At 46.2% G+C, this 20683-nt stretch overlaps 2 protein-coding genes across 3 annotated transcripts in view; one reads left to right on the top strand and one right to left on the bottom strand.

The window, feature by feature from the left end:
- Positions 1–20683, top strand: part of GEMIN6 (gem nuclear organelle associated protein 6) — a 146991-nt gene that overhangs the window by 13011 nt on the left and 113297 nt on the right. The window lies entirely within an intron of this gene.
- Positions 178–16174, bottom strand: DHX57 (DExH-box helicase 57). 2 transcript variants are annotated; one of them, XM_054290217.1, is made up of 24 exons: positions 16139–16174; positions 14614–14812; positions 13749–13901; positions 13311–13475; positions 12193–12995; positions 10662–10852; positions 10410–10531; positions 9953–10148; positions 9090–9214; positions 7881–8014; positions 6972–7026; positions 6479–6675; positions 5929–6045; positions 5517–5613; positions 4919–5092; positions 4179–4379; positions 3435–3711; positions 2781–2876; positions 2598–2681; positions 2340–2477; positions 1837–1911; positions 1308–1442; positions 777–977; positions 178–691 (listed from the first exon to the last, which is right to left on the bottom strand). In XM_054290217.1, exons 2-24 carry the CDS (start codon positions 14805–14807, stop codon positions 548–550), a joined length of 4074 nt encoding a protein of 1357 aa, XP_054146192.1. In that variant the 5' UTR covers positions 14808–14812; positions 16139–16174; the 3' UTR covers positions 178–547. The 2 variants fall into 2 exon arrangements, with proteins under 2 accessions (XP_054146192.1, XP_054146193.1); XM_054290218.1 differs by lacking the exons at positions 14614–14812; positions 16139–16174 and having other exon boundaries at positions 13311–13470; positions 13749–13837.

Genomic DNA, 20683 nt, shown 5'->3' with positions numbered 1-20683 from the left:
ATCCAAAGCCACACTGACTGATCCAGTACATCTCCTTACCACAGACATTGTCTGAATTGCAGATCTCAATGCAAATCTAAAGGTGCTCACTTGTACAAGGCCTTTGGGTTGAACTGTAAACAGGATTCCTGGTCAGCCAAAACTGCCTCAGTTAAGTCTAAATGCCAGAAGTGAGTTTAAACCAATTTGGGAGCAGCTCCCTATGCCACATGCTGCCTCCAGCTGTGACTATTACAAGAAACAGCTGGCTAGCAGGTGTTTGTGTGACCAGAAAACACTGCTCTACTACTAGGGCACAGTCCCATAAAAAACACTCAGGTTTCTATTCCTTCTGGAAGAGCTGCCTTTTTCCCAGAATATAGTGTAAGCCACCTTAATTTCAACAAGCCAACAAACAAAAACCCAAAACTCAACAGTACAGTTGCCAACTTGTTTTTCCAGAGGTCAGTGCCACAGTTTGGACCAATAATACGTCAGGACACCGATGTTACTTGGTCTGTTCTCAGGCAGCAGCCATGGGTGATCCTTACAGCAAACTGTTCTGATGTCACTGCGTGGTCACAAGCTTGACAATCATCCCGATGATCCGGGAGCCTCGGGGGCACATGCACAAATCCATGCTGGGATTCTTGATTTTATCCTGCAGCAGCTGGTCCAGCTCGCAGCGCAGCTCCTTCACCAGCTCAGCCACCTGGCACACGGTAAGGCAGAGACAGGGGTAAGGCTCAGCTGCAGCCCAGCCCTGCAGCTCTCCCAGCACAGCCCCTCCTCCTCACCTGGTGAGAGGCAGCCACGAAGCGGATCCAGCCGTCGTCCAGGGAGATGACAAAGTCGCCCTTGAGCAGCTGCATGTGCACCTGGCCGCCGCCCAGCAGCACCAGCGGGTACACGGACACCATGCTGCAATCCCGGATGAACACGCGGCTCGTCTTGATCTTCTCGTGGTACACCAGGTACGGGCTCTCAAAGTGCCTGGTCTGGGACAGGGACACAGCAGCCCGGTCAGAGTGACACTGCTCTTCCTGCCTCTGCCACACGGGCCAGCTCTGCCTCTTCTGCAGCACTGACAGACCCTCCTGGAGACCCAAAAGAGCTGCCAACAACTGTTGGCTGCAGTTTAACTCTGTGCCCAGGAGCACACTCCTAACTCAGGGATGCACCATTATTTACAGTCCTAACACAGGACTGTTCAATCATTAAGATTTTTTATTTTAAACATCAAGAGGGATCCTCACCGTAATTTTAAACACTCAAGCAAAAGTGATTGATAAAAAGAGAGCATGCTTTGCAGAAAAAAGCATCCTGACCTGATAATTCACAGACGAAGGATGAATATGAACATAACCATCATTTTTAGTCACAAACTTCAGCTCTTCTGCTTTTGGTTGCATTTTGACAGCTCCTGTACTGGTCTTCTGGTATTTACCCTCTGGCTTTTTCACCTGTATGGTAAGAAAAAAGGTTATAAAAATCTGCTGCACCGGAAAGCCTTTTAACTTCCAGTTTTACATTTTTCAAAATCAGAAATTCTATAGTAGCAACATGTCAAGTCACTGGAGACACGTGCTGTCCAACCCTGACTTCCTTTGTAACCTCAGCCTTCTAAAAAGGTGTAATTTTAAGTAAATTCACATTTCTTGCTGGCTTCTGTGTGACACTGAAATCAGCCTGTAGGAACAGCAACAGTCAGGCACTACAAACTGGAGCTCTGACACCATAAGCAGCAAATTTTGGCAACCTAAGCCAGGCTCAAGGCTGCCACACTGAGCCCAAATGAAAGCAGGGTGTGTGGATATGCTAGACCAAAGAAGGGAAAATGAAAAAGCATTCTTTTACCTGGACAACATTGGGATACAGTGCAGCACACAGCATAGCTGAGATCAGCTTGATGTTCTCTGCATTGGAATTTGCCTGTGAAATCAATAGGGGATCATTAGGGATCCTGCAGTTCAGTCTGTAAAGGTAAAACCCTGCTCCAGGAATGACTGAATTCCTGAAACTGCTTTGCTTTTACTGCTGCACTCCTGTGCTTTATAGAGTAGGATGAGTCACTGCTCCTGCAGCCTCAGGTTGAACCTGGGCTGTGTTTCACCCACTATCAATGGAACAAATTGGCCACCACTGTCCTGGTGCCCAGCTGAATTGTTCTCTGACATGTGGCTACAAAGTGGCTTGCACCCTAGAGAAAGCAAGCACAATCTGTCCCAAAGCACAGGAATCCTACAATACCAAACCCTGATCACCCTGATCATCATGGAACGCCCCCAGGACATGTCTGGCCCCAGTCCTTCTGAAGGCAGCCCACATGAAAACTGCATGGATGAAATGCTGTGAGTTACCTCCTCTCCTGTGGCATCCAACACGCCATCACCTCCTTGGGACCACCTCTTCTCAATGTCCCTGGCTCTCAATCCCTCCTTCACAAAGCCAATGTCAGAAAGCAGCTCTGCAAACTGCCTCTTCAGACTGGCAATTTCCTGCAACACACAGAGCTCTGTGATGGCTGCCACACCCAGCAGGGAGAGGCTTCCCCAGTGGCCCATTTCTGTCACTGGGATTCTGCCAGTCCCTGTGCCAGGCCACAAACACTGACCTACCTGAAGAACTCTTCCTGACAGAAAGTTCTCCCTGCAGTAGTTGTAGCTTGCTTGAGAGCCCTCTTTGATACTTAAACGCCATCCCTGATTGAGAGGATGGGAGGAAGCCTTTAATAAAATATTTCTGCTTGGATATCAGACACATCACAAAACCCCAAGAGAGGCTACTGAGTTTTAACTCACCTTATAGGCCTGGAGAAGAGCCAGGTAGTCACTGTTTCCTACTGCAAACTCCAGCTTCTTTTTGTTTGCTTCTTCCCTTTTATCCCACGGTGACACCTAGACAGGCAGTAACAGGTTAGTGTGTTCTTCCCCTCACCACTTGGATGAGCCATTCTAGAGCTACATGGCACATTCTCTTTGGCATTTTCACAGCACCTCACAGGTCAGAATGCAAATTTTCCCTGTGGATAACAGAAAATACGAGGCATTCAAAAGAGCACCTGATTCAAAAAGCCAAAGTGACATTGAAGACACAGAGATCCAAACTGAGCTCTGCATTCACAGCTCAGATGTGCCAGCTCCATCCATTGTCACTATTTCACAATTTATATTACCAGTAGTTTTCACACCAAATTCAGACAAAATGTGTGCACTTCTTAGCTAAAAGAATATCAAAAATAATATTCACTTTTTCTACTGTATATAAATACCACTCTTGCTGCTACCACATGGTTTTGAACTTCTGCTTATAACTGGACTGTTTTAACAAGCACTGCACTAACACATAAACACTTTAGGCTTAAAAGAAGAATTAAAATATCAAGTGTAGCGTGCTGCAAGTCCCAATAGCATTTTGCTGCCACACAAAAACACTCTTAGGTTAAGAATACTTACAAAAGGTGACTTAAAGGCCAGGCTGGCTGCTATGGTCAGTGCAGGATCCAGGCAGCGGAAGATGGTGCCAAACAGCATGAGCTTGCCAATCCTGACATCCACAGGCAGCGAGGCCAGGTGGTATCCCAGAGGAGTGAGCTTCTCCTCCGGAGTTAACGCTCCCAGGTCCCGCAGCCGCACCTTTGATGCCTGCAAGGACTCAGTCCTTGGGGGCTCGATCAGCCGTGACAGGACAGAGTGAAGACTCTGCTCAGAAAACATCTCCAGGATCTTAATTCTTAAGAGGAGAGGAGGGAAAGTTAAAAAGACAAAAGGAAGAAAGAAAAAAAGCAGCTTAGTTCCATAAACTACTTTATGGAGTAGTTTATGGATAAAAAACCCAAGCTTTTGTAAAAACAGCTTGAAAAAAGCAAATAGAAAACATGCATTGAAGCACATACTCCCTAGAAGAGGACTTGTAACACAAAGCTGAATCAGGGAGCAATGTGGAGTAGTGAGTCTGTAAGAACAGATTTCTATTTACTACACTGAGGTTTGAAAGAAAGTTTTTACTGCAAAACTGTAATTGGTGCTGCTCTGGTTCCCTTCAGTACAAAGAGGTGTGCAGTGTGCAGCAGGGACAGGAAGGCCTCTTCCTTTAACGTTTGCATGATGAGGGTGCTTGCTGTGGTTGAGGCAGGTGCTCCCTGCAGCAAAGGAAGGACATTCTGCATGCTGGCTTCTTCAGGAAACACAAGAGCTCACCTCAGACAGAGCTGCTCCAGGGGCACTCTCTGTATTTCTGGCAGCTGCTGCTTTACAAGCTGGTGGTTGTAGTGGTGGCTGCTGAAGAGGTGGAAGCAGACGCCCGAGGCCACACGTCCTGCCCGCCCTTTCCTCTGCAGAGCATTGGCCTTGGACACAAAGGTGTCCTCCAGACTTTCCATTCCTTTGCTTGGGTCGTATCTACAGGAGAGCAAGAGACAGGCTTGTATCCACACAGCCACAGAATGGCTTGGCTTGGCAGGGACCTTAAAGATCATCCAATTTCAACTTCCTCTGCCACATGCAGGGACAGTTTCCACTAGACCAGGTTGCTCAGAGCCCTCTCCAGCCTGGCCTTGAACCTTCCAGGGATGGGGCAGCCACAGCTTCTCTGGAAAACCTGTGCCAGTGCCTCCCCACAGTGAGGAATTTCTTCCTAACATCTTCCTAACACTCAATCTAAACCTGCCCTCTTTCAGTCTGAAGCCATTTCACCCCTTGTCCTGTCACCCACCTTTGTAAAGAGTGCACAGAGAACAGGCTGGAGGCTGAGCAGGCAGATGCTGCCAACTTCTGTATGGATACAATTCCCACCCCTGCACTTGGAGCTGAGTTAGACTGGCTTTCTACAACTCATAGCAGCTTTCTACAGCCCAAGTTTCCTTCCAGTTTTTCCCAGCTCTTTGGAAAACTCAAGGCTTGACACAGTTTACCAAACCCCAAGGAATGAACGCCAGCACCTTTTCTCTTTCATTTTTCCAGAGTCAATCACATAGACCACGTCATCGATGGTGACAGATGTCTCTGCAATGTTGGTGGAAATGATGATTTTGGTAACTCCTGCAGGAGGCCTGAGGAACACAGACTGCTGTTCTTCACTGGACAGTGAGGAATGAAGTGGATAAACCACACACCTGCAAGGACAACAGGACAAGATGCTCAGGGCATCTCCAGCCTCTTCCCTCTTGGGAACAATCTGCCTGCACACACTTTTGCCTCACTGGATACTGTGAGTGTTACTTCTTGTAACCATCCAAGGCCAAACATAACCACAACTAAAATAACTCAGCAAACATTCTGAGATTTCAGCAGCCTGGATCATGCAGAGCACAAAATGGAAACCACTCCTCACTAGGGTCTCTGAGAACTTCAACAAGTGACCCTCCTGAGCTGAGGAGAAAAACAAAAGAAGGGAGCCAACAAGATAGAAAAGGAGTTACCCTGACTGGAGTCAGCTCACACATTTAATCAAGCTAATTTATCCCTGCAGGCTTTGTGCAGGAAATGACTCTTTATTTATGGGTACAGACTGACAGTTTTGGAGCTTTTCTGCCTTACCTCTTGCTGTGCCTGTTATTAAAAAGAGCATTAGTCTGAAGCTGCTCATAAAGCATCTTGATTTCTGCTAGGCCAGGCAAAAATACCAACACAGCACCTATGTATAAAGATAAAAAAAATTAAAAATCACTCAACAAAAAGGACAGCACAATATTTTATTAATGTGCAATTACTGTACTAAAAAAGCACACAGGCTGTAACAGTCCTTCACAAAAGACTTCTCAAGGTAGATAATTTTCTCACCTTTCCCCTCCCATGTATATCACAAGCTTTGAAACTCAACTAGGAATTTTTTTTTTTTCAAAAATAGTCAGTAGCTACAGAACCTCTGCATGAAAATCATTAGCTTTGGGCTTTCCAAGAAACTTCCAAGAATCTTCTTTCATTTATCTCCCAAGGACAATAAAATTACCTGGGGGGTATGAATGTCTGCCAGCAACTATCCATTCCAGCAAGGCTTCAATTAATTCTAGATTAACTTTGTCCAAGTCCATGACAGACATTGTTTTCAACACTGCCTTGCTAACCCCTGGGAAAAAAGAAATAAAAGATGCAGTAAATCCATGTCTTGGAAAAAACATCTGTGGATGCATGGGAGCAGTTACAGCTTTGTTTAAAGAACTGAAGAGGGCAGATCCATGCTGTGCCTCAAGCAAAGCTGCTGCAGCAAGAACAGATACAGAGAGCAAAGTGGGACTAACAAAGCATCTGAAAAGGGATGGAAAGAGACAGTAGCTGAAAATTGTTCATTTTCAGATGCTAGGAGCTAGTTTCAGCCAAGATCTTTGCTTGTAGTTGAAGAGAACAATGGGCTCTCTTTTATTTTTTTTAAACTAGCAGAAAGCTTCTCATCTAGAACTTCACAAGTGCAAAACTCTGAATTGTAGATAAGCATTCAGCCTACAGTGATAATATCCCACGTTGTCTGTGTGCCAATTTATTAAATTTAAGAAGGAGTTCACCTTTATATCGTGTAAGGAGCTGCTTCAGAGTTAATTTCTGGTCTGGGTCTGAATCTCTGACCACGGTGTCAGTGCTTTCCAGAAGGCCAGCACGCCTCAGGTCCTCCTCTACCTCTTCAAATGCAGTTCTTTTGTGCCTCCCATTCTGTTCTTGCTTTACCTTCCTCCTGTAGGGACTGCTGTCCTCTAAAACATACCTGGGCAGCAAAAGAACATTTGGTAGTGTGGAAAGAAGCCTAACAGTCTCCTTCTAATAATTAACTACACAGATAGGGTATCTAAAATATTTTTAAGTCTGATAAGAACTTTGTACAAATCATAGATAATATGAAGGTCAAGGTGCTTTAGTAGAGCCTCAAGAGTGCAGGTGATGAGGGAGATCTGAGAGGATTTACATTTAAAATAAATGCCCAGAACTACTGCAGTCTCAAGGTCAAAAGTGTAACCTCAACCTCACCACCCAAACACATCTGAGAATGTGTGAATTTCACACCTTGTCATCGCAATCACATCTTCCAGAAAAAACTGGTCCACAGGAAACGTTCGCCCTGAAAGAAAACACGAGAATAAATCTATCTGCACAATAAATCTATCTGCACAATAAATCTGTCTCCACAATAAATCTGTCTCCACATTAAATCTATCTGCACAATAGCACGGAGAAAAGAGGGAAAATACCAAAGATTATTGTAATTTTATACAGGATATTATGACATACACTGGCTGCACAGCTCTCATCTACACTGCACTCTTCAACACAATTTCTGACTAGGACAAACAGTGGGTGTCTTCCAAGCATGGAGTGTTCAAGGCCAGGTTGGATGGGGTTTTATCAACCTGGTCTAGAGACAGGACATCCCTGCCCAAGGCAGAGGGTGAAACTAGAGGATCTCTAAGGTCTCTTCCATCCCAAACCAATCTAGGATTCCAGGGTAACATGCACAATGCACTCACAGAGGTAGAGAATGGCAGATACACCTGGGGGAACACACCCATATTCCCCACCAGCTCCACATGATAACTCAGCAATTTAAAAGGGCTAAATGTGTACATTGGACTAAATGTGTACACATCCAGCTGGACCCTCCCACTGATCCTTTTCTCACAAGGACACAGGAGAGTCTTCAGCTGTGGTGAAACTAACCCAGGAAACCATGTCATGCACACACCATATAATGATTGTCTTCTGAGGAGGGAAATTCTGCTGGTATACAGACAGCACAAAAATGTCAACATTTCCAAGTCCTTTCTCTCCTAAATCTCATCAGTCTCTCCCTCTAAGTCTTCAGCATCAAATTTCTGGCATACATCCTAATCATGAATTGAGAAACACTTTGCAAGAAGAAATAGTGAAAACAAATTTCTAAAATGATGAATGACAATAAAAATGAATGGTTTTCACCTGGTATGTTGATGATTGGACAGGAGTGGAAGTACTGAGAGAAAAGCTCAGCATTCAGGGTGGCACTCATCAGTATAATGCGCAGGTCTGGCCTCTGAACCATTATATCCTTCAAAACCAGCAGCAGGAAGTCACTGAAGAAAGCAGGCAAAAGAACATTTGAGTGTCTTCAGCATTAACTTTCAGGTTATTTTTCTTCCCTTCTGTCCACCTTCCTGGTGTTTTCAAGAGCACAGCAACACCATCACAGAAGCAGGAGCTTGTTGGAATGGCCCAGAAAACCAATCTGCAAATCTGACTCTTTTCTGGTTGTCCCTTACTGGAGTGTCAGGATTACTTAGCAAAACCATTTAAACAAAAGTTTTACAAATGACTTACATTAATGTCAACACAGGAACATCAGATAAGAAACTAACTCAAAGTAACAAATGAGTCCTTTTTGCTCCTCTTTTTCACTGGAAGAGTCACTCAAACTTACCCACTCTTCCCTGCTCACTGTATTTTTCCCTCTATATTTATAGCTTTTGTGGCATGACTAGAAGACTGGCTTGAAGTGATTGTAAATGAGAAGGAAGAGGAATCCTTCAGAGATACAAGCACTTCTAAGGGGCTAAAATACCACTTGAGCTGCAGAATAATGGGTAAGAGACAAAGCCTCTCAGAAACCCACTGCACTGCAGTGTTTGACAAGGAAAACAAAGAAAAGGATGCTTGCCACTTAATTTACAGAGATACTGACAGACATCATCTTTTGCCTGTGATCAGCAGAAAGGTGAGGTAAAACTGCAGGAGGCTAGAGCAGGATAGGATGAGACTGTCTAGTAAAATATATAGACTGGAAGGAAATGGGAGCATTTGTCCCTTGCTCTGATGAAGCCTGCATGTGAAGAATTATGGTATTTGATAAAAGCTGAAACAAGGAAACTGTAAGGAACAGCTTTGGTTAAAAAGTTACTTAACCCTCCAGCCCTATCCAAAACCTCTTTGCAACACTGCTGCAATGTGAGGGCACTTTGGAGGCACAGCAATTTCTGAGAAATGTGCTTTCTCACAAGCTGCTGCAGCACAATTTCCTACTGCCCAAAGACAAGAACCTAAACCCAGACTCCTTCCACCATCCCATACCACTGCCACAGGATCAGCTACTGGCACCTTAGCCACCTTTGACTGTGTTTCTTCATTTTGCTTACAGGATAAGAGATTATTTACCTTTCTTCTGTTCTTTCGTGAACTTCATCAACAATAACATGAGTGACTCCCTGCAAAGTCAGATCTCCTTCCAGCCTTCTCAACAGCACACCAGTAGTGCAGTACAAAAGCCTGGTAGCTGAGGACTTGAAGGGTAAGACAAAGCATTCAGTTCACTCTGGGCAAATTAACACAGTGCAGTTAGAACATACAGAGAGTATGTTCTGCTGTAAAGCATTTGGTTTCAGCTCAGGGCCAGGTTTGAATGAGAGAGAACAAGCAAGCCCTGCTGGAGATGGATTTTTATTTCTTGACTGACACTGACAACACCTGCTCATTACCAAGGGGCATTGATACCTATCAAAAAATATGAACTGCTTTTCCTGTGGATACAGTTTTCTGATAAACAACTCAGATCTCTCTTCCTAGGAAGATTTGGTGAGTCTCTTTTTTAGCATACTTCTTGGAAAAGGCAATCAGCTGCAACACAGACAAAACTTCACTCCCAACACAGCAGTTTCTGTCTGGCTGTAGCTGCACCCTCAGTCTCCACTTGGGAGACACATGGGGATGGCAACAGGCAGAAAAGCAGCCAGCAGCCTTCCAAAGGACACAGGATTACTCATTCTCAAACCCCTTCACCTCACTCAACAGAAAGCAAACCCACAAGCCACAGCACTGCACTCTCATTCTGTAAAGTGAGCTGTGCAACTTGAGATGAAATAAAATACAGAACATGTTTCACAGTATTTTATGAATATAGATGATACAAACTTGCTTATCTCACTGCATGGCAGGTTAAGGGCAGAGATTCTGTACACTAAAGAAGCACTAAGCACATTTTAATAGCAGTAAATGAAAACCAGCAAGCAAAGCATATGTACCTTGACACTTTCCAGACGGATCTGATATCCAACAGTGAGTCCAATCCTTTCTGTTCTTTCCTTGGCTACACGTTCAGCCACAGAAATGGCAGAGATCCTGCGAGGCTGAGTGCAGATGATGTTTGCAACTCTGCTTGGAGAGCCTTGCAATGAAGCATCCAAGATAAACTGAGGAATCTGAGTGGTTTTCCCACATCTGCACAACAAAATCAGGAGTTAATTAAAAACCCCACAAATGCAACACCTTCCACCCACATAAACTGACTGCATTCCACTGGAAATTTGCTTTATTTCATTAGTGTGATCCTTCACATGCAGTTCGCCTAGGACTGCTGTCACTGGTTACATTGGTCACAGATGAGCCACCACCTCATCCTTCCCAGAACATGGATCATATTTCATGTTATTCTTCGTATACTTCGATACATAAAGTCTGTATGTGCAATCACACTCTTACCCTGTCATGCCACTCACAACAAGAACTTGGTGGCTCTCAAGCAAGCCCAGAATGTTTTCTCTCTCTTGCCAAGCAGGGAGCTTCTGTCTTTCATACAGCATGGACTGAAAGTGCCTGGAAGACTGATGGACAAAGACAGCACAGCTGTAAGAACACCACTGGGATGGAACAGAACCATCTGAAACAACAGCTTGTCTCTGCAATGTTTATTTCTCTAAAGTAGGCAACAAAACTGTGCTCAGCACACTGTACCTTTTTCTGCCGAAACTGCGCGCAGATTTTGACATTTTCATTATACAGAGACTTTGCCTGCACATCATACTTTTTGGAAAGCTTCTTCTTCAAGTTCACATAACTCTCATTCTCCACAACAACTTGTTCAGGGTCTTCCTCTTCCTCTTCTGCCACCACCTCTTCCTCCTGAGGCTCTGACACTGTTGAGGCTTGAGACAGAGAGTGTACAGTTAAATATTGTTATTACTAAGGAACGGGCAATGAAGGAAAGAGGGACATGTTCCAGCAGCATTTCCAACAAAGAACCTTGTTAGACTGGGCCTGAGGGTCTGCAGGACTGTTTCTGACATGCATTTAGTTCAACACCCTCAGCAAACCTCCCCTCACCTCACCAAATCACCCACAGCTTCTCCAGCTCCATCCAAGTTGTTGCTACCCCTGCACCAGGGTCTGGGTGGCCACACATGGTTACATGGTTTGCCTTCCTGCACATTTTCCATGTGTCTCAGCTCACTTCTCCAACACACAACCCCTTCTATGCAGCACCAAATGCTTATAAATTAGGGTAGTTTTAATTAATTACGTGTTAAGTCACTGACTAATACTTTTAAACCAAAGCTGAAACTGGACCAGGTACTTCAGTGCCTTTGCCTATCAACTGAAGCAGGATTTGCTCAGACTGTCAGCCAGCCCTTGAAAGTTTTAAGGCTACCTTTACTAAAAAAAAAAAAAAAAAGAGGTATTTTATAGCATAAGGAATATTTTATAACTAAAGAAAATTATTTGGGATCTTAGTTTCTGGAACAAAGCTGTCTTTCTGCAGAGGTGTTCAAAAAATGAATACTTTGTCTTACTGCAGAAAAACCACAGTTTGCCACTATTTAAGAGCTCTACAACACAATGCAATTGAACACTGTCTTGAAAAAAGCTTGCCTTAGATAAAAGTAGGTTTGGAACTGAGAGCTGGAAAGTCACCCTGCCACAAGTGACACAGACTCAACTCTCCCCCTGTGAAATCAACCTGTCTGCACCAGCATAAACAGAAAGGGATGATACTTGAACAACATTCTATAACCACTTTCCACATTTGCTCAGCTTTAAATCCACCTTTGTAAGTTAATTTTGAGGAGCTGCTGGTAATTTTAAGTAATCTAAAAAAGAGCTTTCTGAATTGATGAGATGCAGCAAAGCTTGCAAACAACCCTCCCTGTTCCCTTCCCAGCACACTTCTCTGGTCCATTCTGAGTTCACATCCCTCAGTGCCTTCCATGGACTGTGTGGCAATGGGCATCTCTCACTCTGCCAAAACAAACTCTGCTCCCAGAACTCAGTTCTGGGCAGCACAAAACCTCTCTGCTGCAGCTTGATTACAGAAGGAACTTCCTGAGGCACAGACAGATCATGGATCTGGCTCACCACATGACTTCAATCTCCAGAAATAGATTTGGAACAGATGGCTGAACTGGGGGCTCTGCCTTATCTCTCTTTTTTCCTTTTGAATCTTTCTGACTGTTCTTAGCCCAGAAACCATAAAGGAGATTTGGTGTACCTTCAGCCTGTTGATTTGAAGCAGGTGCACTCTCTGTCTGTGGCTTTACAGGAGGTGCTGCCAGCAGGGGGACAGGAGGAACACTGAACTTGTGGTGAGTATTGCTCAGCAGCTCACTGACCTCGTGTTCATCTTCCAAACAAGTCACCATGGTGTACACCACTGGCTCATGAGACTCTGCAGCTGCCAAGGCCTTTCCAAAGAGGAATTCAGCAATGTGCAGACGACAAGCAAGAGGCAGATTCTCATCAGTAGAGTAAAAAGCCACAAGAGGTGCTTGGAGAGGATACTTGTTCTCATCAGGAAATCTCACTTCAAGTTCATAGATGGGACCATCATTATGTCTGAGATGAGCATCGTCTACAGAGTTCTTGGATGTGTTTAGTGGATGGTTTGGAGGGAATTCATGTCTAAATCTGCATTTTGAACCAAACCTGCAGCCTCCTTGGAGGTAAAATTTACATATTTCCTTTGAAGTCTGTTTTGCTGTGTCCCTTGTACTTTTTTGTTTAGATTTACTGAACCTGTGTGCCAGGTAGTCCAATTCCAAACTGAAAGTCCAAACACGATTTTTAATCCTTTCTACAAACTTTTCTCCATAAATTGACTGGAGGGCAAAAGCTTCTTCTTGTCTCTGCTCCAAACACTCCTCTTGACTGGCTTCAGCAGCTGCTGCAGAAACCTGCATCTTGTCTCCATACCTTTCAGAGAAGCACTGCAATAGCAAATCCTCCAGTGATGCCCCAATATTACCATTGCAGGATCTCAGCACCGCCCTGCAGCGCTCACAGTCAAAACCATACCTGCACCAAAACAGAAAACAGGGCAACAAGTGAGTGAGAGGCTTGTGTGAAGCAAAATAACCACAGCAAGGGAGCATGCATGGCACTGCCTCACACCTCAGAATGCAGCACTTCACAGTAGATTTCCCCACTCCACTACAGAAATTAAACTCCTCAGAAAAAGCTGTCACATATAAAAAGCTCCCAAAACAAGCAAAAGTACTGAATAACTATTAACATCTGAGCAAAATGGATGAAGAACACGAGGAGGGCTTACAGAGTATTGAGACCAGGGATCTACCTCTTGATGATACAAATTGTTCAGTAAAGCATCACCTGGAGAGTTTGTGCACAGCAAATGAAGACACTTCACTGTCCACAATTCTGTGCTCAGCTGGCTCAGCAGACAGCCTTGGCATTGCATCAGAAGCTTCCTGTTCTGTTGACCAGCACTGTTCATCATCCAGGTAATCGGGCTCATCATCATCTTCTCCAGCTACACTGATAAAAAGAGTTATCAAGTTAAAATGGAACAAAATTAAAATGTTGAGTAGACAGAAAACTCTGCCTCTGCAGTTTTAAATCCTTCATTTAAATGGTAGATTTGGCTACCCTTTTCCCAGAGTTAATGCTGTAGAAGAACAAGACAGAGTCAAAACCATAGGATTTGAGATATAATTAAAAGTTAAGGGGAAAAATACTGTTTCTAACAGCATGCCTGCTAAAGCATGCTCATGCAGAGAAGCTGGAAGTAGTGCCTCCATGTAAACTAACTCTGGTTCAGGTGCCAGCTCCTGCCCTTGCAGCTCTTGAAGGAGTTCTTTCACTCTTCTCTGGTTCTCTGATGTCATGTGTATGGTCTGCAGAGGCATTCTTGCTTCAGGTCTCTGCTTCATTTGCCCTCCTCTTCTGGCAGGGGCACTTGATCTGAAAATTAAAATAGGACACAATCATGAGTTACCTGCCTGGCTCAAATGTTCTTGACTGAATTGGGATGTTGGGCCCCAAACTTATAATTCAAAAGAGGAAAATCAAAATAAGATAAATTCATCACCTAAGGATTATTTAGCTGGAATCACTCTTATGTGACCATGATTTGTAAGTCTTTATCTGCACACACATGTGCATACATGTATTGTATTCTGTGTCAAATCCAAAATGATTTACTGAACACTTTGCTAGGTAAAGCTGTTCTTAGATTACAATACAACCACATATTTCTAAGCTAGATGGGTTGGAACATACACAAGATACTAAAATAATTCTAAATTGCTGATTTTCTGTGGCCCAGCTTCTGTTTTGTAATATACAAATAACAATATCCTGCGTTTATTAATGTGTTCTGACCAAAAGTGTCCTGAAATTACTTTATGACCAAAGAAGAATATCAGAGGTTATAGTCTTTAAAAAATAAAACACTTAGCTAGGTATCAAATCTATAAAACATTATTCAAAACAGACATGTAAAAACTGCTTCATACTGAAACACTTTCATCACTCTTTCACTCTTTTTTATATTCAAACACATCCAAAAACCAGCCCCAAATGTCTATGTATGTCAACATACAAAAAGTATCTCAAATGGTCCAAAGTATCCCAAACACCTCTATGCCAATTCCCCCCAAACCAACAGAAATACCTGGATTCTAGCCTTGGTTCCTCAAAGAGACAAAAATCATCTCCATCGTCCCACATTTTGGTTGAACATTTCCTACTTCCACCAAGCTGAGGCTTGTTTGAATGGCCACTGCCCCCTCCTCGTTTTCCACCGCCTCCTTTGCCTCGTCCTCCTCCTCTGTTGGGCTTCCCTTTTTTCCTCGCTAACCAACTCATGTTTCCTTGGGGAAGAAGAGGAAAAAACAGTCCTTAGTTGTGAAGGTGATTAAGCCCATCACCATGTGGATGTCTGAGCACACATTATTTGTTTTTCGATGTGACAAGGCACCCTCTCAAACCAATGTTGATCGTCTGCATGTTGGTGTGTCTGTATGCACCTGGAGCAAAAAGTATTCTTCTGGAACATTGTTTAGTGAGTTCTGTGGCTTTAGAAAATAAAAGTAATGTTCCTCAGCCATAAGCTGCAAGTTTGACAAAACTCTCTGTCAAAAGCATGTTCCTATCACTCTGATGGAACCCTCTTGGACATGGAAGCCCACAGGACAAAACTTCAAGGGAGATTTCACAGAAGCCTCTGCCCCATCACTTTTGAACTCAGCAGTGTGTGCAGGGCTGAGACTAAAAGGTGGGAGGGGAGCTAAAGCCCAAGATACAATGGGTTTTTTCACAGTATCTCACACTGGGCTCCCTTCTGCAGGGAGCTGCACATGCTGCAGAGCCTGGCCAGGGGAGGGACTGGACTTGTCTTCCCCTTCTCTCAGCAGTGTCTTTCCCAGCACTGACAGCCCATCAGCACTGCCCAGCATTAACACATCCTCCTGCGGCACCTCCTGCTAATGGGAAGCTATTGCAGGGGACAGTGAGCAGCTGTGGGCAGCCCGGCAAGAATTTATTCCCTGGATCGTTGCACTGGCACCTCCACAGCCAGGACAAGACCTGATGTGGCCGCACACAAGTAACAGCCCAAAGGAGGGCTTGGGAAAGAAGCAAGTTCCCCTTTTGTGGCTGCTCTCCCCACCCTAGCTCCACTGGGGCGGCACAGGAGCTCAGAGCCAAGCTGACCCTGCCCGGGGCAGTTCGGCAGAAGTGAGGGACGGAGAAGGGAGACCATGGCAGGTGTCCCGAGGGAGGGAGAAGGGAAACCGTGGCAGGTGCCCCGAGGGAGGGAGAAGCGAGACCGTGGCAGGCGCCCCGAGGGAGGGAGAAGGGAGACCGGGGCAGGTGTCCCGAGGGAGGGAGAAGGGAGACCGTGGCAGGTGCCCCGAGGCCTCTCACACACGGTTCCGTCTCCTTCCTCTCAGCTCAGAGCACAGAGCCCCGGGCACGGAGCAGCTCCGCTGGCTCGTCCCGCCCTTCCCCACGGCACCTTTCCCCATCCCGGCTGTCTGGGGACCTCCATCCTCTCCCAGCCCCGCTTTCCCGGACCCCATCCCCTGCCCACCTCCCCTCAGCCGAGCCCCCGCGCAGCCCCTTCCCCTTCACCTCCGCTCTCCGCGGAATCGTGACACCCCCAGCACTCCACCACTCCTTTTCCCCAGCGTTCCCACCTTCCTGCCCGGTACCTCCTGCACTCCCCGATCCGGATCCGCGGTGTTTCCCTTCCGGGCCACGGCGCCTCCGCCCGCCCCGGCCCGCCCCGCTGCTGCCGCCCCGCCCCGCTCCCCTCGCACAGGGCCCGGCGCTGGGAGTTGCGTGTGGCTTTCGGCTGCCGTGCGTTTGAATATCTCTGTGTGTGGGGCTGGAACAGTGACACCGCTGTTTGTTCCTCAGCAGGCATGCTGGTTTTTAAAGTAGCTCTCGTATTCTCGAGTGAAGACGAGAACGATGCTTGAAAATCTTGCTAGGTGCTCGCTGCGCCAGCCCACAAGTTCCTGAGGGAGCTGAGGGGGCTCGGCCTGGGGAAAAGGAGGCTCAGGGGGTCTTCATCACTCTCCGCAATTCCCCGACAGGAGCAGCCAGGTGGGGATCAGGCTCTTCTCCCAGGTTACAAGCGACAGGATGAGAGGAAAGGGCCTCAAGTTGTGCCAGGGAAGGTTTAGATTGTATATTAGGAAATGTATTCCTAGAAAGGGTGGCCAAGCACTGGGGCAGGCAGCCCAGGGAAGCACCATCCTTGGAAGTGTTAACCCCGGGATGTGGCACCTGGGGACAGTCATGGGTTGTTGGTGGGCCTGGCAGTGTTGGGTTGATGGCTGTACTCAGTGATCATGGAGGTCTTCTCCAGCCTTCACTGCAAAACCCAGTGTGTGGGACTAAAAGGGAGAAAAGTGATACCAGTTTCAGGGTGAGGGTGACATAAGTGACAAGAGACCCCAAAGCTGTGCCACTGAGATGGGGAAGGCCTTGCTGCAGGTCCCTGCACACACAGGGTCACCCATGACAGCTGCCCTGCAGCACATCCAGTCAGGTCTTGACTCTATGGATGGAGACTCCACAACCCTCCCAGGCAACCTGTATCAGGTTGGAGTTTAAAGAAAAAAAAACTACCACAAAAATAAAAAGAAAATTTACACACTGGTTTGTCTGTTTAAGAACCACCACAGCCCCCAACCCAGAGACAACACCTGCCATGAGGATGTTTCCTCAGGGGCCTTCTGAAGATGGTGGCCACAGCCACCAGTCTGATGGTCCGTTTGGGTCTTCCATTCCTTCCCCACCACCCCCACACGGGGAAGAATGGTTCATAGCAACGCTGCTGACTCACATACTGTGCCACCCAAAAGTGCCTGCTCCAGCAGGGCTTGTGTGCTCCATGGACCCACCTCTGGGAGCAGCCTGTCCACAGGAGATGGAGAGTCAGCTCTGGGAGAAGCGGCTCTCTACAAATGCGTTGCATGGTCTCATGAGGTTTTGCCTCTGAAATAGCCTCTGCCTTCTTGTCTTGAAGTGAAAATACTTCTATTCTCATACATACATACACCATTCTCCTTTTCTAGAGGTAGACTGAAAACTTTCTTAGTTTTGCTTCTGAAATAGCCAGCTCAAAAACAAACACAAACAAACAAACAAAAAACCAAACAAAAAAACCCCTAAGCAACCTAAGTAACAACCTAAACCTAAGCAACAACAAAACCAACAACAACAAAAAACCAAAAAAACCCCAAAAACCAACCAAACAAAAAACCACCAAATAAAAAAACCTAAAAAAGAAATACTGCGTCCTCTGTCCCTAGACCTTGACTTCATAGGTAGCAACATCTTCCAGAGAGCTTCTGTTAATTTAGGAGCCTGTCCTTTCAGCTCCTTTGCTAGGGCTCCACATTTATCTCAGCTGCACAGCAATTATACTGATTTAGGCTGTGCAGTTTCACATTTCACATTTTCTGCCTGGAGGGTATCTTTGAAGCAGATCTTTGCCTTTCGGGGAGAAATTAAGTCTGCCTTTTGTTACTGTGCCTCCTCCTTTATGTCTCCCTATTCTTATGCTTCAGAGTAGCTCGGTGGGCTGGCCCAAGCACTGCCCTGACAGCCCTGCCCTTGGGTTACTTGCAATCTCCACATGCTCCCTTTGGAGCAAAGAGCCCTCCAGTGAAGGGCTGATCCTCCTTAGGGAAGAAACTGAGCAGGTGTGGAGGCTGCTGCTCCCTCCAAGCCCTTATTTATTTTTACTCAAAAGAAATTTTTTCATCATCTGGGAAGAAACAGAAAATACTCAAGTGCTGGTTCATGTTGCTGCTCCCCTGCCATGGCTACTTTGGCAGCCTTGCCCTTGGCCCCTGCGCCTTCTTGGCCCTGGCATCCTTAGGAAAGCCAGGGTGCCAGCAGACAGGGAGGACCTGGTCCCATTTCCCTGTCCCCAACTGGAGGTTGTCTTTTTTGGGTGCCACAGGAGGTCCTGAGCCTGGCAAAGCAGCAGGGCCACAGCAGCCAGAGCACAGCCCCACATGGCCCCACATGGCCCCACATGGCCCCGCTGCCGTCACTTCCCAGGGCTCCTCGCCCTCCCTCCCTCCCCAGCCCTGTGCAGTGCTAATTAAAAAGTCAGAAATTCTGCAACGCCTTCCTCCAAGTGCACAGTCCTGGTTTTCGCATGGGCACATGAGGATGTGACCTGAAGATTATATAATTAGAAGGTTTTTGTTATGCTTGCATCTCAAATCAGTGATTAGCATGTGACAGTCCCATCCTGGGAAACGTCAAGCCACCATTGCTCTCTCTCTCTCTCTCTCTCTCTCTCTCTCTCTCTCCTTTCTTGCTCACTGCTAATTCCCAGCTCTAGCAACCACCAGTGCTGAAGGATCTTCAGCTAGCCTGGGGTAAGTTTTAAATGTACTTGGCTTGGGATGAAGAGTGGGGTTAATTATGCCATTTTCATATTATGGATAAAGCTAGAGCCATAACTAATTATATTGTGTGTGCTACACATCAAATGATATTTAAAGTGTTTTGCATCTTCAGTGCCCACAGTTATTTTCAGCTGATTTCTTCTAAGATTCTGAATGGAGATCTAGCTTCTTAGTGTGCTGGACAATCCTATTAGGCTGCATTTATAGTGAGGTTTCTAAAACAGTTTAAAAAGGCTTTTTTTTTTTTCTCTCATCATTTACAAGCTAAATTGAATTATCATGCTGAATTGACTTATTTGGATGACAGCTGCATTGGAGTTAGTTGGACACAAAGTGCAAGAGTGATGAGAGTAAATAACTGATTTTTTGTTCTCTTTAGAGGACTGGGGGTTGTTCTCTGAGTGGGATATTTAAAACAGCCAGCAAACTCAGCCAGCAGCATTGACACAGTCGCCAGGAAGATCCCAAGCATTTATTTAGGAAAACTGTGGATGATAATAACTGAAGCAGCAAAAGTGCACATGGATTCCTGCACTGTTACCCATGTCATGATTTCAGAAGCAGAATGAGGCAGGAAGCCAGGCAAACAGTAACAGTTCTGCTCCAAGCTAGGCTGTGAATGCTTTACTGAACCCTGCCTGCTTGCATGGTGTAGTTTGGTGTATCCCTCAGTCTTTTTGATCTGTGATCCTCTGCACAGCTGATTCTCTCCCCCAGCTGTGCCATTCCGTGTGGGGGAGTGCTGGCAGGGGGAGCACAGTCACACAGTTGCAGTTTGGGCTGCAGGAGCTGCCTCCCCTCTCTGCACCGTGCATGGCTTTGTGCAGGAACCCCACTCCTGTGCTGCCTCAAGGGCACAACTCACTGGGGCCCCATCCATCCATCCATCCATCCATCCATCCATCCATCCATCCATCCATCCATCCATCCCTCCCTCCCTTCCTTCTCCCTCAGGGATCTCATGGGAAGTGGGTGCTGGCCCAGGCTCTGTTGACAGGTTGGCTGCAGTGCCAGCTGCTCGTGCAAGGCACCAGGGCAGGGATCTTTGCTGGCCACCAGTGGCCAGCAGCATGGCAGTCACAAACTGCAGAAGTTCTTTGGTTCCAGCAGATTTGACTGCTGGAGGAGAGATAGAAACAGAAGGGGACAATACATCTTTTTGCCCTGATGGAGGAATCTGGTGGCTTTAACACCTTCAAATTATTCTCTGGCCTTTGCTCTGGAGATATTATTCTGACTAGATGAGAACTGCAGGAGTGTAAATGAGTTTTAGTGCTCAGCTCTGAAGAAACAATCACATCTTTGCCTTTTCTTGTCCCTAAAGCAGGGGACCTGGGCTTGAATGGGAGCCTGGGAATGGCTCCCTGTGACTGAGTACTGAGCCTGGCCAGTGGGGAGCTTGCAGAGGAGCCATAACATCTCCTGGTAGATGAGGGAACTACCCTGTGGGGGCTGGCATGTCAGACAAACCTTGGATTTGCCACAGCTGGAGGCCTGGTAGTGGTTTAGGAAAGGAGCTTCATGGAGGGCTTGCACTTGCTGCTGATGTGCACAGGGAATCATGTCTGTGTGTACAGGGAGAGACTTGCTCAGGACTGAGACAAAAACACAAAGGGGGGATCCTCTCCAGCTTTTAACTGCCTCAAGGGGGATGTAAAAGATGGAGTCCAGAATCTTCCCAGAGGTGCACAGTGAAAGGCACTGGGTACAAGCTGCAGCTAAGGGAAACCCTGACTGGATGTAAGGAAAAATATTCTTCTTCAGGGTACTGGAGGGCCCAGAGAGGCTGTGAGGACTCCAGTGTGG

Source organism: Melozone crissalis, unplaced genomic scaffold (genome assembly GCF_028551555.1).
Source record: "Melozone crissalis strain CALT ecotype California unplaced genomic scaffold, PUWL_Pcris_2 ptg000081l_1, whole genome shotgun sequence".
NCBI classification, from domain to species: Eukaryota; Metazoa; Chordata; class Aves; order Passeriformes; family Passerellidae; genus Melozone; species Melozone crissalis.
Note: the sequence above shows the minus strand (reverse complement) of the source record. Positions and strands in the feature narration are given on the sequence as shown.